Source organism: Stomoxys calcitrans, chromosome 2 (assembly GCF_963082655.1).
Source record: "Stomoxys calcitrans chromosome 2, idStoCalc2.1, whole genome shotgun sequence".
NCBI lineage: Eukaryota > Metazoa > Arthropoda > Insecta > Diptera > Muscidae > Stomoxys > Stomoxys calcitrans.
In genome coordinates, this window is record NC_081553.1 from 43,849,263 (window position 1) to 43,868,379 (window position 19,117).

At 39.6% G+C, this 19,117-nt stretch overlaps 2 protein-coding genes across 5 annotated transcripts in view; one reads left to right on the top strand and one right to left on the bottom strand.

Moving 5' to 3' along the window:
• LOC106091383 (uncharacterized) overlaps nt 1-14,777 on the top strand; it is a 152,402-nt gene extending 137,625 nt beyond the window's left edge. The window contains exons 6-8 of the mRNA XM_059363191.1: nt 3,293-4,224; nt 4,794-5,018; nt 13,996-14,777. Coding sequence (XP_059219174.1) covers nt 3,293-4,224; nt 4,794-5,018; nt 13,996-14,249 — 1,411 coding nt within the window. The 3' untranslated portion in view covers nt 14,250-14,777. The remainder of the gene's footprint in view (nt 1-3,292; nt 4,225-4,793; nt 5,019-13,995) is intronic.
• The window catches only part of LOC106093040 (autophagy-related protein 16), a 552,907-nt gene that overhangs the window by 497,746 nt on the left and 36,044 nt on the right, over nt 1-19,117 (bottom strand). The window lies entirely within an intron of this gene.

Genomic DNA, 19,117 nt, shown 5'->3' on the forward strand with positions numbered 1-19,117 from the left:
ACTTGATCACCGATTTTGCATAAGTGAACTCGTAGTCCTATATGTCCCATTATGGCACCAAAAGCTATACTGACCTCCTTCTTACTTCTTTTGAGTTATAGCCTCGTCTTCTCACGATCTGGATCTCCCCATAGTATTTTCGCAGTTCTACCGACCGTTTTGCTGTTCCACAGAGTTACATACGCATTCGTCGCCCACGCCCTTAACTCGGACTAGGTCGACCCGAAAGGCTTCGGGTTACCCAAGTTTATTGACGGCAGTTCTCTGGCCTACACTGCCAAATCGTCTGCTTTCTCATCCCCCGTTACTCCGCTATGGCCATGCACCCAAACGATGCGGATCATGCCATCCTCAGAGAAGGCGTTATACTCTTTCTTACATTATAAGACTGTGCGTGAACATAAAGTCCTAATTGTTATTGCCCTTATGACCTGTTTACTGTCCGTAAAGATGTTCATACTCGACGTCTTCGCGTTAACACCACACTGCCTCAAGTATTCCGTGATCGCCCGTTTCTCCGAAGAACCGTATTATGGTCAGGCAATCTAAAACATATCTCAGACCCTGGTTTCCGACTAGGGTTCTGTCAAACCAATACTAGGGTTCCGTCAATCTAAAACTGTGCCGTTGGCAGCAGTGCCTTGCACTCGACCTTAAGTATCGTCTCAGGTGTCCGTTCGGAAACCTCTTCCATTCCTCCCAGGTTTCCTATCGTCGCCTCGATTACATCGCAATGGTATGAGCTGCATATATCTTCAATCCTATCTCCGCCTGCAGAACCGTATTATGGTCGAGCAGTCTTAAACAGATCTCTGTTTTCGGTCCTGGGTTCTCAACGAGACCCCCAGGCCCAGTCTATTCCATAGCTTTGATCCAGCCGTGTAACATTATTTTCCAGATGGCAATACTAGGATTCCGTCAATTCAAGACTGTGGACCGTTGGCAGAAGTGCCTCGCCATCGATCTCAAGTGCCGTCCCAGGTATCCGATCGGAAACCTCTTCCCTTTCTTCCAGGTTTCCTATCGTCGCCTCGATTATACCGCAATGGTATGAGCTGCTCCTATCCTCAATCCATTCTCCCATCGCTAAGTCTCATAGCCGCAGTGGCTGCCTCGCACTTAACCTGTATGTCTACGGGTCGGATGTCTAGAATAGTCTCTAGTGCCCTAGTCGGCATGGTCCTCATCGCTCCGCCTACGCCAAGACAACATGTTCTCTGAACCTGTTGTATTATCCTAACGTTGCACTTTTTATCCATCGCAGTCCACCAAACTACGTAGGCGTAAGTAAGTATCGGTCTAATCTCGCTGCTATAGAGCTAGTGAATTATTCTCGGGTTCAGGCCCCATTTCGAGCCAACGGCCCGTCTACATAGCGCCCAACATCTGTGAGCCTTCTCAGTACGCTCCTGGCAGTGACACTTTCAATTCAGTTTCCTGTCCAGGATCACTCTTAAGTAGTTGACCTTGTTAGATATCGAAATTGTTCTATTGAGGAAAGGTGGTGAGTTAAATTCACCCACCTTCGTCCCCTCGTGGATAGGCAGATTTCAGTCTCCTCTGGGTTAACTTTGAGACCTCTAGATCTAGCCCAGTCGTGTGCCATTTGCAAGATCCTTTCGGCCCTTCTGCATAGCTGGTTCGGATCCTTACCTTTTAGAAGTATTATAAGATGGTCTGCGTAGCAGACGGTTTGAAATCCCTCCTCAGTCGGCATACGTAATAGGTCATTTAAGGTGGTCACCCATAGGAGTGGCTCTAAGTTCCCCTTATATCATTGCCTCAGTCTCTAAGGTCCCTTATATCAGTGTCATAGGACACACAGTTTATCCACCTGTACCCCAATCCCATGGCAGCCGATTATACGTACCGGATTGACCCGATGGAGTTCTTCATCGGCAAGGGCTGCCGCCTAAGTGTATTACACACTGCTACAACAACAACCTGATCCTTAGCATATGGTTTATCCAGTCTCTAAGGACAGGGTTCACCCGGTTCTGGTGTAAGGATTGGATCAGTGTGTCGGACCGCCCATTGTTAAAAGCCCCCTCGATGTCAATGCATACCGCCAGGGTGTACGTTTTGGCACCGAAGGATTCTTTTATTTTCATGCACAACCTCGTGCAGGGCAGTCTCCACCTACCTTCCCTTGACATAGGCATGCTGTTTATATTTGAGCAGTTCGCTGGTTGTCTGTTTTGATTAGAAATGACTTATATATCTAAAGGCCTTTGGTCGCAAAACTTGCCTTGCTGGGTTTGGGTATAAATGCCACCCTTGTCTCCTGCAGGGCTTTCGGAGTATATGCATGACCCAGGCACGCTGTGAAAATATTGACCAGGTGAGACACCAGATAGTCTGCTTCCTTCTGAAGTAACGCCGGGACTATTCTAATGGTTTGAAGCTCCTCAAGGCTTCCTTGACCATAAATTCCGTTTTGATAGGCCTTCGACCTCATAACTCCAAGATTCCGGTGTATGCGTGAGTCCCGTCGTATCCTGTGGAAAATTCGTTTTCATCAAAAACCTCAATATGTCCTCTGTTGTCTCTGCTCCCATTCAGCTCTTTTTTTAGTTTTAATGGCCGTCCTGCCTGTCGAAAGCACGCTAACTTTCGAAGGAGTAAAGCTAGCCGCTTGAAATTTGGCACAAATACTTTTTATAAGTGTAGGTCGGCTGGGATTGTAAATGGGCCAAATCGGCCCATGTTTTGATATAGCTGCCATATAAACCGATCTTGGGTCTTGACTTTTTGAGCCTCTAGAAGGCGCAATTGTCATCCGATTTGGCTGAAATTTTGTACAACGGCTTCTCCCATGACCTTCAACATACGTGTCTAATATGTTCTGAAGCGATCAATAGCTTGATACAGCTCCCATATATATACCTATCTCCCGATTTTGCTTCTTGAGCCCCTACAAGGCGCAATTCTTACCAGTATGAACTGAAATATTACACAATGACTTCTACAATGTTCAGCATTCATTTATGGTCCGAATCGGACCATAACTTGATATAGCTCCAATAGCATAACAGTTCTTATTCAATATTCTTTGTTTGCCAAAAAAGAGATACCGCGCATAGAACTCGACAAATGCGATCCATGGTGGAGGGTATATAAGATTCGGCCGGGCGAACTTAGCAAGCTTTGATTTGATTTTTTTTAATTTTTTTTTTTTGAAAAATTTTATTTTATGGAAAAATGTCAAGAAATCTTATTTTTCAAACATTTTTTGTATCATTTTCCTGAACGTATTTTTCAAAGCTCTACTTCTGTTCTCCTCTCTTTTCAGATGCCATTCCTATGATTTTGGCGATACCGGGGATATGGTCTGCCGTTTATCTCATCACAGCCGTGCCACTTTGTCGGATGTTCAAGATCCCTACCTAGAAGTACCCGAGGCAGCCACCTATGAATTATCCTCCTGCTACAATGTCACCATTGAATGTGGAGCCGGTGACATGGTTGCTCGCATACGCACCTCCAAACTGTTCGATGGCAAAGTCTATGCTAAGGGATCACCCAAGTCATGCTCGGTGGATGTCAAGAACTCCTTGGAATTTGAATTGAAAATGGGCTATCAAGATTTGGAATGTAATGTGCGTCAACAGGGCTCCGGTAGATATATGAATGATGTGGTCATACAACATCACGATACCATTGTAACCTCCTCGGATTTGGGTTTGGCTGTCACCTGTCAATATGATTTGACCAATAAATCGGTATCGAATGAAGTTGATTTGGGTGTTAAGGGTGACATTGAGCCAGCACTGTCCGAAGAGGTCATTGTCGACTCACCCAATGTAATAATGAAGATTACTTCACGCGATGGTTCCGATATTATGCGTTCCGCTGAGGTTGGTGATCCTTTGGCTTTGAAATTCGAAATTATGGATGAATCAAGTCCCTATGAGATCTTTGTACGTGAACTGGTGGCCATGGATGGTGGTGATAATGCTGAAATTACGTTGATCGATTCGAATGGTTGTCCCACCGATCATTTCATTATGGGTGCCATCTACAAGAGCAGTTTATCGGGCAAGATCTTGTTGTCACACTTTGATGCCTTCAAATTCCCATCATCGGAGGTGGTGCAATTCAGAGCTTTGGTTACCCCATGCATGCCAACCTGTGAACCGGTGCAATGTGACCAAGAGGATATAAGTGGAGAATTTAAATCTCTGCTGTCGTATGGTCGCAAGCGTAGATCAGTGAATATGACAGGTGAGTATGGAAAAGAAACGCCTGTCCCTTAAAATGTTACTCTTTTCCAATGTCCCTTAACTAATACCAAAACTTCAGTTTTATTAACTTGCTTATAATTTCATAATCTCACCTCAGCCATAATTCGATATGACACTTTAATCATGCACTATTTTCAATTCTCCCAGCTACTGTCATCACCTAAAGTCACCTGCAATAAAAGCGATTTTCTACATCAGTTATTTTCTATACCCTTCTGTCTACATTGTTAACCCTACACATCACAAATGATCCTCTTTAACGCCAATTAACCACACAAACATTGACATTAACCTCCCTCCCCCCACAAACACACACACACACACATACATACACATACCATAAATGGTAGAAAACCACCATCATACTGTCATCCTAATGCTTGTCCTACCACCATCATAATGATAACATTTTATTTTATCGCTTCATTTCTTTGCTGCCGAAGACGATAGATAGATAGATATCCTACCTATACTGGTACAGAACCTTTACGAGTTGTCTTTCTTGGTTAATTTTTGTTTTTTTTTTTTCTTCTTCTTCTCTTTATCCAGCTTCGTTTGGTGGTAATCATCTGAGACAACGTCGTGAGACTACCAAGAAACCTAGTCAAGAAGATTTGCTTTTGGTGCAATCAATTCAGATCACTGACAAATTTGGCTTCGATAAACAACAACAATCGAAATCTAACAACAACAACCACATGGGCTACGATGCCAATGAGACGGTCTTCATTGCCAGTGATGCAACATCTCAAGGATTCTGTGTTAATGCCATTGGTAAGTTTTGCAACCTTAGAAGCCCTAAGCTTAGTAAGAGATAGTGTTTGCTACTCAAACACAGCATACAGTCTCGGGGCAAAATATTGGGATGGTAATGCTAATAAAATAGGTAAAAAAGGTAGACAAAACAAATTTGAAAAAAAAAAACAAATTAAAATGTACACAAGTAAAAGCGTGCTAAGATCGCACGGGCTGAATCCTATGTACCCTATGCCATGGATCGCATTTGTGAAGTTCTTTGTGCGGTATATCATTTTAGGCAAACAAAGAATAATGGAAAAGATTTGTTGTGCTATTGGAGATATATCAATTTATAGTCCGATTCGGACCATGTTGAAGACCACAGTCCATTCGGATGAGAATTGAGCCTTGTGGGGGCTCAAGAAGCATAATCGGGAGATCGGTTTATATGGGAGATGTTTCAGGCTTCAGATTGATTAAAACCATATTCACACGTAAAGGGTGATTTTTTTGAGGTTAGGATTTTCATGCATTAGTATTTGACAGATTACGTGGGATTTCAGACATGGTGTCAAAGAGAAAGATGCTCAGTATGCTTTGACATTTCATCATGAATAGACTTACTAACGAGCAACGCTTGCAAATCATTGAATTTTATTACCAAAATCAGTGTTCGGTTCGAAATGTGTTCATTCACCGTAACGTTGCGTCCAACAGCATTTTTGAAAAAATACGGTCCAATGATTCCACCAGCGTACAAACCACACCAAACAGTACATTTTTCGGGATGCATGGGCAGTTCTTGAACGGCTTCTGGTTGCTCTTCACTCCAAATGCGGCAATTTTGCTTATTTACGTAGCCATTCAACCAGAAATGAGCCTCATCGCTGAACAAAATTTGTCAAAATTTGAACACATTTCGAACCGAACACTGATTTTGGTAATAAAATTCAATGATTTGCAAGCGTTGCTCGTTAGTAAGTCTATTCATGATGAAATGTCAAAGCATACTGAGCATCTTTCTCTTTGACACCATGTCTGAAATCCCACGTGATCTGTCAAATACTAATGCATGAAAATCCTAACCTCAAAAAAATCACCCTTTATATTGAAGACCATTGGAAAAGCCGTTTTGCAAAAATTAGATTAGAATTTGCAAAAATTAGATTAGAATTGCGCCCTCTAGAGGCTTAAGATGTCAAGATCCCAGATCGGTTTACATGGCAGCTGTATCAGGTTATGTGCCGATTTGAACCATACTTAGCACAGTTCTTGGAAGTCATAACACAACACTTCGTGCACTATTTCAGCCAAATCGGAGGAGAATTGCGTCCTATATTGGCTCAAGAAGTCAAGATCCAAGATCGTTATATATGGCAGCTATATCAGGTTATGAACCGATTTGAACCACACTTAGCACAGTTGTTGAAAGTCACAAAAAAACACTTTATGCCAAATTTCAGCCAAATCAAAAGAATTGCGCCCTCTAGAAGCTGAAGAAGTCAAGACCCAAGATCGGTTTATATAACAGCTATATCAGGTTATGAACCGATTTGAACCACAATTGATAGCACAATTGTTGAAAATGATACTAAAACGCAATGTGCAACATTTCAGCCAAATCGGATAGGAATTGCGCCCTCTGGATGCTCAAGAAGTCAAGACCCAAGATCGGTTTATATGGCAGATATATCAAAACATGGACCGATTTTAACCATACTTAGCAGGGTTCTTGGAAGTCACAATAAAACACTTCGTGCGCTATTTCAGCCAAATCGGTTGAGAATTGCGCCCTCTAGAAGTTGAAGAAGTCAAGACCCAAGATTGGTTTATATGACAGCTATATCAGGTTATGGACCAACGAAAACCATATCTGACACAGTCGTTGAAAATCATAACAAAACACTTCTTGCGAAATTTCAACCAAATCGGATAAGAATTGCGCCCTCTAGTGGGTCAAGAAGTCAAAATTCAAGATCGGTTTACATGGCAGCCATATCAGATTATGGACCGATTTAAACCATACTTAGCGCAGTTGTTAAAAGTCATAATTTAACACGTCGTGCAAAATTTCAGCCAAATCGGATAGGAATTGCGCCCTCTAGAAGCTGACGAAGTCAAGACCCAAGATCGGTTTATATGACAGCTATATCAAAACATGGCCGATTTGGCCCAATTACAATCCCAACCCACCTTAGGATATAGGTGTACAACATTTTTTGCGTCTAGCTTTACACCTTCGAAAGTTGGCGTGCTTTCGACGGAAGGACGGACAGACGGACGGACATGGCTAGATCGACTTAAAATATCATGACGATCAAGAATATACACTTTATGGGGTCTTAGACGAATATTTCGTCTAAGACCCCATCTTTTTATACCCTCCACCATTCTATGATGGAGGGTATAAAAAGAAGGCTTCAAATTTTCGCAGTGAGTTTTTTATTCCTAAATCGTCACCCTACCGTTGTAACATTTTCGCCGCATACTGTTTACATCATAAGGGCACTTTAAGTAACTAGTGCCAATACATTGGTTAGTAAATATTGGCTAAAATCAAACACCAAAGCGAAAATGGTTAACATGGTACATGAATGAAGCAATGAGAAGGCACAAAAATAACGCTGTATAGTGAAGTGTAGTGTGGTAAACATTCAAGGCTAGCAAGACGGACAGCAACATGAAAGGAACTAAAACAACATTAGTTGTTGTCGTCATCGCCATCGCCATCGTCGTCGTCGTCGTCGTCGTCGTCGTCGTCGTCATCCCCATGCCTCGTTGTTTTGGTCCTGCTCTGGTATCTATTTTTGAAAAGTGCACTGCTGATGGTGGTGATCATGTTCGAACAATGTTGTATGTACTTGGACTGTGTACTTGGCATTGTAGTTTTGTGATTAAACGTGCCCAGACGATTAAGGCACGTTAGTGAGTTGAGGTTGCTCTAGGTCTGTGCAGATACTTAAAGGGTATCAGTTAGATGGCCAAGTCAAGATGGAGAGGTATACCAAGTTAGGCCGAGCCACCGATCAACTCACCCAGCAATAAACCTTAGAAGACCAAACTGACTTTTGGCTATGGGAATTTGCTTTTGGTGGTGCCACACTGGCACTTGATAGTGGGTATGGGCTTTTGGGGGATTGCCCCAAACAGCAAATGGTCTTAGTCTTAGCCGTCATCATCTGTATTAGAGAAACTGCTGGCAGCAAGAGAAAGGTGTGCAATCAGGCGTTAAGCTTTGACGTAATTGTTTTTGTTATAATTTAAGTGTACATTTGATCTATGATTGTGGAAAAATTTAATGACTTCAAAGGAGTCCATCCATACCAACCAGAGCAAATACAGAATAGCAAATAACAACAAAAAAAAAACCATAGAAACAACCAAAAACAAAGTTGGAAGTACAAGAACACAGGTTGTTGCTTCAATGTTTCCTTGATTCTGATTCTGATTGCAATCATCATGAAAGACAAGTGTTGTTCTCAATCTCAATGTTTTTTTTTTCCTGTAGTAGCTGCCTTGAGGGGAGTGTAATAAGGGGTGGCCCAACAGCAATGGTGGAGAGAAGAAAAATTGAATGTGGGAATATGTAGGAGTGTTTCAATTTTCCATGATTTTTTGTAAAACTCTACCGAGTACTGTTTTTAGGTGGGTGGTTGAAAAACAAATATTTCATGAAATTGTATTTTTTCATGAGCAAAAAATGTTTAATGAATCTTTGGGGAATGTTGCCAGTGGGAAGTTTTTAAAAAGACATTTTCTAAGGCAACAATGATAAAGTGATGTAATGTTTTTTTTTTTTTGTGGAATATTAGAAAGTATTCGCTTATTGGAACTACTTTGATGCAAAATCACCTACAAAAATCTTAAAATTATATTAAGGCGATATAAATCTAAATATGTTCCAGTTTTGTTATTTCCTTCAGTAATTGATTTGTTTTTAGGTTGATTTCATCAATAATGAGTTTTAATTAAAAGTTTCGCAAATTCAGACAAATCTTCAAAGTAATAAGAACCTAAAGTTGAACTCATTTTAATTGTCAGAACTTATTTAAGCCTTCCTAGAAATAAGAACCCAAAGTTGAACTCCTTCTAATTGTCTCTGCGTGACACGCACTCAGAAGATGTTCCATATTTTCTTGTTTTAGCTTCCAAGGAAATCTTTACTTGCAACCTTACTTTACTTAACCCTTCATGACGTACACATTGAGTGAAACTTCTTTTTTTTTTCAACTACAGTTAAGCGATAGACTTCTTCAAGTTTAGATGTGGCCACATAATCTTAAAGCAAAAGCTCAGAATTTTTGTCTCCCATCATTCGTTGTCTAACAATTAAGTTACATGTCAGTAGCGGCATGTCTGCAGATTCCAGTTCTCTTGGCGTTTTATTGAAAAACTTAAAAACTTAAAAACTTTATTGATTCAATAATTTTTTATATTGAATCCGGATTTTGTTCAATTACGATCGTGATTGAAATTTGGACAATATTTAATTAAAAAGGTAATTGATTCAATTATTTTTTTTATTGAATCAAAACTTTTTTCATAGGATCGTGATTGAAATTTTTATCATTTTCAATTAAAAAATTAATTGTTTCAATAATTTTTTTTTAATTGAATCTTAAAAAATTTTATGTATAAATTATGATTGAAAATTTGATCAGTTTCAAACAAAAACGGCCTAAACTACTTACTTTTTGCTTTTGTCTCTGGATTCGTCCGCAAATTCATTGAAAATAGTTGATTTTATAAAGAGAAAACAGCTGTTTTTATCGAATTGGCGCACGAATTGAGTGGCAAAAAGAAACAAATGTAAGTGGTCTAGGCAGTTGTTGTTGTAGCAGAGTGTTGTTGTTTTTATTGTAGAAGTGTGTTGTACACCTAGGCGGCAGCCCTTGCCGATGAAGGACTTTATCGGGTCAATCCAGTACGTACAACCAGCTGCCATGAGCAGTAAGTTCTTTCAGTATTCTAGATTAATGTTTTTCTGTTGTAATTCATGTGATTAATTACGTTAGTCTATGTCGGTAGCTGGACTTAAACCCGCCCAACTTGTCTTCCTTTATAATTTGGAAAACAATAGTTTCCCTTGCATTTTAAGGAGGAGACCCGAAAGGCTTCAGGTTGCCTTTCGGGTCGACGCAGTCCGAGTTAAGAGCGTGGGCTACGAATGTGCATGTAACACTGCGGAACAGTGAAACGGTCGACAGTACGTCGAAAATCCTATGGGGAAATCCGGATTTTGAGAAAACGAGTCTATTACTGAAAGGAAGTCAGTGAAGCTTTCGGTATCAACAGAACACATAGCTCACTTATGCAAAATCGGTGTGGCAGTTGATAGCATGTGTAGTAGAGCTGGCAAACTATTGATAATCGCAAAATTCGATATCTTCGATAGTTTAAATAATAAATATCGATAGTATAGATACTATCGTTAATTTTCCATCACCTATATTTCAAACGAAAATGAGAAGTACAAATCAGCAGATCGATTTACATAGAAGCAATATCAATGCACAGACCGAATAATACCAAAGCTAATAAGGTCAGTCGGAAGTCATGAGAGAAATCATTATACAAAATGTTAGCCTAAATGGATGAAAATTGCGCCCTCTATAGGGCGGATACATTCAGTGTCGTATTGCTTATTTTTGTTTAGATTTGCAAAAAAAATTTACTTTTGCGATAGTATCTATCGGAAAAATCTAGCCTAGAGCTTTCAGATCCCTAATGATTGACGTCCGATTAACATTTTTGCCACTCACTATTAACATTTTGCCACTCTTCCTTTGCCGTCGATGTAGCCGACTGGATCATGAAGGGCTGTTACTGTGGAATTTTCTTGCTTTGGGCGTGCTGTTGTCGAGGCAAGCGATCTTTACGAACAGGCTGAAATTCCGCCATCAGGAGGACCTTAAGAACCAACGAATCGGCTTTACAATGGGGGAAATTTATCTGCAGAAACTGGACTATTGCCAGGGTTAAAAATCTGGGTTGTCAGACAGGAGTTGACACTCACAATAATCGTTTAATTTTATCATGTTCTATTCGGATGCTTTCTTAGCTCGTGCGGTCAAAGTAACTTCTGAGTTGCACAATGCAAATATGGCTATCAAGATTCGATCAATCTTTAAGTGCTGTCCGATAGAAGTTTAAGCTTAATGATTAGGGTGCTCCTTTAATTGCCGATTCTGGACGGCTTATTGCGGAGCATCATCACTTCAGTAAAGAAGTTTAGACAGCTCATTTTTACCTTAGGTAAATACCTTAAAATAGTCGCCAGCACTAGGAGGGGATAACCACCGCAGTCAATCCCATGGCAGCCGGTTATACATACTGGATTGGCCTGATGGAGTCTTTCATCGGCAAGGGCTGCCACCTCAGTCTATAAGACACTGCTACAACAACAATAACCACCGCAGGAAATTTATTCCTATGTTCTCACCGGAGTTCGTTTAGCGTCAAAGGCGGACATGCTAACCTCAGAGCTACGGTGGCCCCTGGCGCTAGCGTACACTTTAAGCCTTATCCAACCAAATAACCCTTTCACAAGAGTTGTCGTTTTCCACCTGGGAGCCTTTATTTCCGCCTTTGGTCCATGTAGGGAGATTTCTCGTTTTCAGTAGATCGTCGGACTTTAGTTTCTTAGACGTCAGAAGACTTCATCAAGAACTGAATACTCATAAACAAAATCCCCAACCCCACCGCTTATACTCTGATAGAAAAATTATGTTGCAACATCATGCTCCAATGTTATCATAAACACGTGTTGTTGGAAATGTGCAACGTTGTCTATTTTGTGTACCGGCCGTTATCGACATAACGGCCAGTACACATATTACACCACACAATGTGTGTGGTGCAATGTGGCGAAACCGTAGTAAACTCACAATCGTGAGAACAGAAGAAGCTTAAAACTTTTTGTACCCGTTCGTCTGTAGAAATCACGATAGCGGTCGAACGCGTAAAGCTAGGCTCTTAAAATTTTGCAGTTCCCATATGAACCGATCTCTCGATTTGACTTCTTGAGCCCTTGAAGCCCCAACAGTTGTCCGATTGAGGTGCCATTTTGCACGTAGTGCTCCGTTACGACTCACATCAATCGTGCAAAGTATGTTCCGAATCCGTCTTTATCCTTATTTAGCACCCATATAAACCGATCTCCCGGTTTTGACTTCTTGAGCCCTAGAAGCCGTAATTGTTGTCCGATAGAGTTGCAATATTGCACTATGTGTTTCGTTATGACATCCAACAATCGTACAAAGTAGGGTCTAAATAGATTTATTATTTTATTGTTTGCCTGATTTGGTAGAAATTTCGTATGTAGAAATTTTTAGCAGAATCCATGGTGGTGGGTTTCTAAGATTCGGCCCGGCCGAACCTACCACATTTTTACTTGTTAATTATTAGCGGTATACCTTCTTTTTGTTATGAAGTAGTCGGATACGATCATTTCGTGATTTTTCGAATCTGATCCGATCATTTATCTTAAAAAAGTGTCAGCGGGGCGGCCATCCTTGCGCTTAGCCCTGAAAAAATATCAGCATCATGTTCTACTGTTAAATTCCTTTTATTAGAACCGCAATTGCAATTTTTGCTATAAAATACCAATTATTTGAACCCCTTTTTTGCCATAGTAGGCAAACATGGCTGGTTTGAAGGGAGTTTAGAAAGCGGACCATGAAATAATATCAACATCTGCTAGAACACGACTTTGTATGAGCCCCATAATGTCAAGCATTTTTAAATATCCGCAGATCCTACTGTGTCTATCACAATATGAGGGTAAAAAGTGTACTCTCCTCCCAAAGACCATTTATTGCTGTCCTGTTCTACCCGGCCGTCATTTATTGGCGATTGTCCTCTGACACATCCTTTCATTTGAATAGAATTTATTCTCGGTCGTTTGGTGTTGTTTTATTGGGTGGAGAGGGTCGTTCCCCCGGACGATTTATTTAATGTCGAGATCTCCATGTCCGCCTAAACGGCAGGATGTGACCAAGATACTTTAATTCTTATATTAACATTAGATTCAAAGACCTTTCGTTTAGTTCCCATATTATCCCGATCAAACTACACGTTTAATTGAAGCGTATTAGGTGGGTGGACCGGTCCCAGATTATGTCCCAAATGTGTATATCAGATTCGTGGTCAACTCTCAAAGACCTTTAATTTTATACCCATTATGTGACGTTGGACACGGCCGTTTTGGGGGTTTTTGGGGTTGGAGAGGCCCCGTAGACACCTTGGACCAAATTTTTATAGCAGATTTGTAATCAACTTCTAAATACCTTTCATTTGATACTCATTTTGGCCCAATTGGTAAATATGTCCTTTTGAGGGGGTTTTGGGGTGGGGGTCGCCTCAGATACTAAGGAATACTTTCTTATATCAGACTTGTACTGTACTTTTAAATACCTTTCATACCATATTGTCCCAGTCGGTAAACATGTCCGTTTGAGTGGGTCTTGCGATGGGGCGTCCCCTCAGGTTAGTGACCCCAAAATCTAATACCAATTTGGTGTTTTTGGGGTACCATGGGGTGGCATACAAAATTTCACTTAAATCGGTGCACCCATCTTCGAGATCTGGCGTTTTTCAAAATTGAGGTAAGGGGGAGGGTCCGCCCCCCTTCGGATATGCAAAAATGTAGTACCCTATTTTCACCAGTGGTTCAAACTCTACCACTGTGAAAATTTTATGAAAATTGGTACAGCCGTTTTCGAGTCTTTACGGAACAGACAAGCAAACAAACAAAGCGCAACAATTTAATTTTTATATAATAGAGGAGAAGAAGATCCTTAGTATATGAGAGTAAAATTTGATAAGAACACTTTTGGGTTTGCTGCGATCCTTTTAGAAAAGGTATGACTTAAACGCTATAATGTCTTAATTTTTTTTTCTGATTTCTATTTAACAGAGGCTTTGAGTTTTGTTATATTCATTCTTAAATTCAAATTCTTTAAATTTTATTATTTTTTTTTTTTAATTTAACATCTTTTTTTAATTTTTTCAGGTTTGATTGTGGCCGGTACCGTTTTCCTGTTGGCCCAATTGGCCGTTATAGCCATTTGGACCTACTTATACCAGAGACGCCGAAAATTACAGCCCTACAGCAATGAAGGCATGAGCAATGCATCCAGCTATGGATCCCACAGTGCATCCTCCAGTGGTTCCACTATTGTGGGCAATGTACCTAATGCGCGATCAGAGTCATTGTGTAAATTATACGAAGGAGGATTTGGTGCAAGGCATGGACGTCAATTTTAAGAAGGCCAGGCAAGAAAGGGAAAAATTTGACCAAGGCAATGGTCAATGACAAGAAAAATAGTATTTCAAAATTATAGGGAACCAATAGAGGAATAACATCACAGGGAAAGACGGAAAAATAATCAAAACCCCAACGCAATGCCATTTACAAAAGCAGTCTTTCACAAACTAAAAATGATTGAAAAAGCATGTCATACGTTTTTTTTATAGGAAAAAAGAAATCGCAAGGAAACAAAAGACGTAAAACAAAATACACGAATACTTAATGGTGCCGGAATAAGTAAAAAATCTGAGGGCAATATTTATTTCTATTTTTATTATATTTTAGTATTTTTGTTAGATGTAAGCTTTTTCGATGCTCTATAAAGGGAGTGGCATTGGAAGGGATATTTAAAAAAAAAAAGCAAAAAGCAATATTTTTCCCTTTCAATGCAACATCTTTTATATTTTCCCAAATTTAAGTAATTTTTTACTAAGTTTAAAGGCAATTTTAAAAACTTGCTTTAAAGAAAAATTTAATTTAAAAATTATTTTTAAAGACTTTAAGTAAGTTTAAATAATTAAGAAAAATTGAATTAATGAAAAAAAATAATAATAATAATATTTTGTGGAAAAAAGGACGACTGATTAAGAAAGAAAAAAAAACCACACATAACATAACTAGACAATAGACTAGACATACCTAATAGATGAATAGCAGAAAATATGGTAAAAAAAAAGATTCAAAAAGACATATAAACGGTATAAGGAAATTTCTTATTATACCTTATAGTCAAATTAAATTTTCGAAAAATTTTCAATGAAAAACACATTTAATTATAACTCAATTCCTTAAATAATCTTTTTTTTTCTATTTTTAATTTTATTTTTGCAATTTAATCTTTTTTTAGTGAGTTTGTAATGAATTTGTCTCTGTTTTTAATATATGACAAATCCGGAGAACATTTGCAATATAATTTAGTTTTGCTTATGATTTAGTAAATCATTAATAATTACAACTAATTTAAAATAACATTAATCATAATAATAGTATTCTTGCCTTGTAGCAAAAAACCTTTAAAACAAAACATTTCATAAATTTCAAAGTAACTTTTACTATTTCTTCACTTGTCCTTTTTTCTGGGTTTTCAAAAATATTCCGCATATTTTTAAAGACTGTAATTTTTATTATTTATGCCTTTGATTGAGAATTAAATTCTACACAAAATTTATATAAATTATTTAATTTTATTTATATATGTAATTTTATAAGTTCAATATCAATTTCAACTGCACCCTAAAAAGAACTATCAATAATTTAATAATTTTTATAGAATAGACAAATTTTAGTCTTTTTTAAGTAAGAAAATTTAAAGAGAAACATACTTAAAATGTAGTTTTATTTCGAATAAAATATCTTAAAGCTAGCAGAAACTATGTTTTAGGTCTGGATTCTTTTACTTATTAAATAAACATAATATGATAAAAATAATATTCAGCTTTTTTATTTAACAAAAAATTTCGGTAAGATGGATGGATGGATGTGTTAAATGAAAAGTAAAAAGGGGTATATGTAAACCACCGTCATAATCCAGTGCAAAATGCATAATTTATGCCTCCATAGCAGCTATATCGAAATATGGTCCGATTGGGACCAAATTCCGAACGGACATTGAATGGTCTAATAAGTACAAGTCATCGATCTGAACCATATAAGAGACGGATGTCGAAAAGCCTAACATAAGTCACTGTGTAAAATTTCAGCGAAATCGGATTATAAATGCGCCTTTTATGGGGCCAAGACCTTAACTAGAGAGATCAGTCCATATGGCAGCTATATCCAAATCTAAACCGATCTGGACCAAATTGAAGGAAGCTGTTGAAGGGTTAAACACAACTCCCTGTCCCAAATTTCGGCGACATCGGACAATAAATGCCCCTTATATAGGGCAAGAAAAATCGAGAAATCGGTCTATATTCCAGCTATATCCAAATCTGAACCGATCTAGGCCAAATTGAAGAAGAATAACGAAGACCCTTACACAACTCACTGGCCCAAATTTCGGCGACATCGGACAGTAAATGCCGCTTTTATGGGCTCAAACCCTTAAATCGAGAGATCGGTCTATATGACAGCTATATTCAAATCTGGACCGATCTGGACCAAATTGCAGACAGATGTCGTGGGGCCTAACACAACTCACCGTCCGCAATTTCGGCGGCATCGGACAGTAAATGCCCCTTTCATGGGCACAAAATCTTAAATCGAGAGATCGGTCTATATGGCAGCTATATCCAAATCTGAACCGATCTAGGCCAAATTGAAGAAGAATAACGAAGACCCTTACACAACTCACTGGCCCAAATTTCGGCGACATCGGACAGTAAATGCCCCTTTCATGGGCACAAAATCTTACATCGAGAGATCGATCCAAATCTAAACCGATCCGAGGCAAAATGAAGAGGGTTATCGAAGGGCCTATTACAACTCACTGTCCGCAATTTCGCCAACATCGGACAGTAAATGCCCCTTTTATGGGCTCAAAACCTTAAATCAAGAGATCGGTCTATATGGTAGCTATATCCAAATCTGAACCGATTTGGGCCAAATTGCAGACAGATATCGGTGGGCTTAACACAACGCACTGACCCAAAATTTGGGGTCAAATTGAACAAGGATGTCGAAGGGCTTAACACAATTCACTGTCCCGAATTTCTGCAAAATCGGATAATAAATGTGGCTTTTATGGGCCTAAGACCCTAAATCGGCGGATCGGCTTATATGGGAGCTATATCAACATATGCGATATAGCCCATCTTCGAACTAAACCTGCATATGGACAAAAAAAGAATCTATGCGAAGTTTCAGCTCAATATCTCAATTTTTGACTATAGAGCGATTTCAACAGATATACAGACGGAAATGGTTAGATCGTCTAAGATTTTTACGACGATTAAGAATATATATACTTATAGGGTCGAAATGGACCCACCATTCTTCGGTGGTGGGTATAAAAATATGTAAAAATCATTCTAAGTTCGTCCATGCCTAATATTTGGTAGGTTAGGTTAGGTGGAAAGGAGGGTGCGGATGTTAATCCGCCCCATGCCACTATGGACATACTCCCAAGCCAGTAATAGGCTTGTTGTGCGCTCTAAATACTAAAAAAAAGTAACCTCGAGGTAGGAATTCCGTGCTACTTACAAAATCCTTAATTGTTTTCCATGCCACGCCCCTAAGTTGTTTCGTATCTGGTGTTGTGTCCCCACCTAAGTGCCTGTATCTGTTAGACGCGAAAGCCGGGAAGCAGAAAATGATCCAACGTCGCATCATCTTCCCCACACATGCCCTACACATGCTATCACTTGCCGCACCGATTCTACATAGGTGAGCTCGTAGTCCTATGTGTCCCGTTATGATACCAATAGCTATACTGACCTCCTTCTTGCTTCCTTTCAGTAATAGCCTCGTCTTCTCACGATCTGGATCCCCCCATAGGATTTTCGCCGCCCTACCGACCGTTTCGCTGTTCCACAATGTTGCATGCGCATTCGTCGCCCACTCCCTTAACTCGGACTGCGTCGACCCGAAAGGCTTCGGGTTAGCCAAGTTTATTGACGGCAGTCCTCTGGCCTTCGTCGCCAAATCATCTGCCCTTTCATTCCCCCTTGCTCCGTTATGGCCCGGCACCCAAACGATGGGGATTTTGTCATCCTCAGACAGGGCGTTAATCTTCTTCATACACTGCAAGACTGTTCGTGATCTTACCGTCATGTTTGTTATTGCCCTTATGGCCTGTTTACTGTCCGTAAATGTGTTTACACTCGACGTCCTCGCGTTAGCACCACATCACCTCACGTATCTCCGCCTGCAGAACCGTTTTATGATCAGGCAGTCTAAAACAGATCTCAGTTCCTGGGTTCTCAATGTAGACCCCCAGGACTACTCTGTTCTCTAGCTTTGATCCATCCGTGTAACATGATCTTCCAGATGGCAATGGATGGTTGTGACTTCACCACGGGCTCACACATCGAGCTCTCACACATCGATCTCTCACACATCGAGCTCTCACACATCGAGCTCTCACACATCGAGCTCTCACACATCGAGCTCTTACACATCGAGCTCTCACACATCGGCTCAAACAACTACATTTGTAAGTGCTCAAAACATCGTTTTGATGAGTCATTAGTCGTATAGTCGTGACTTGGCACCAAATGACTTATTTTTATTCCCGTACGTAAAAAATAAAATGAGTGGTCAACGTTTTTGACACATAAAGAAGCGGTTGATGCGTTCAGAATGCATGTTTTGGAGATACCTCAATCAGAGTGCTTCGACAATTGGTCCAAAAGCATGCAAAAGGGTATAGATCTAAATGGGGAATATTTTTAAACACAATAAAGCGATTTTCAATGTTTAATATTTATTTTTGTTCACTAATCCGGAAATATAAGGGGCAACCCTCGTATATGTTCGATAGATTTTGGGTAATTTGCTATAACTTTGTCATTTGTTAGCCGTGTTTATTACATTTTGAACATATTTGCTCAAAATTTGATACAGATTGTTTAATAACTCCTCTGAAAACATTCGCCAAGGTCCATCGAAATTGTCTCCGAATTAGATATAGCTCCCATCTTGTACCAATAGGGTAGTTATAGAGTATTATAAAGTCAGCATAGGTGAACTTATTGCGTTGTTACTTGTTTCAAATCAGGGTGGAGCCTCTATGGTTTTAAAAAGTCGATACGGGGCATTGGTTAATACAGAGTACATGTCTGGTCTATTAGAACTTTCCGAACGACATTTAGAGTGGCTTTTATAGGGAATTGTGCGTCTAAGCACTCAAGAATCCAAATTATGAAACAAGTATACGTCATATAAA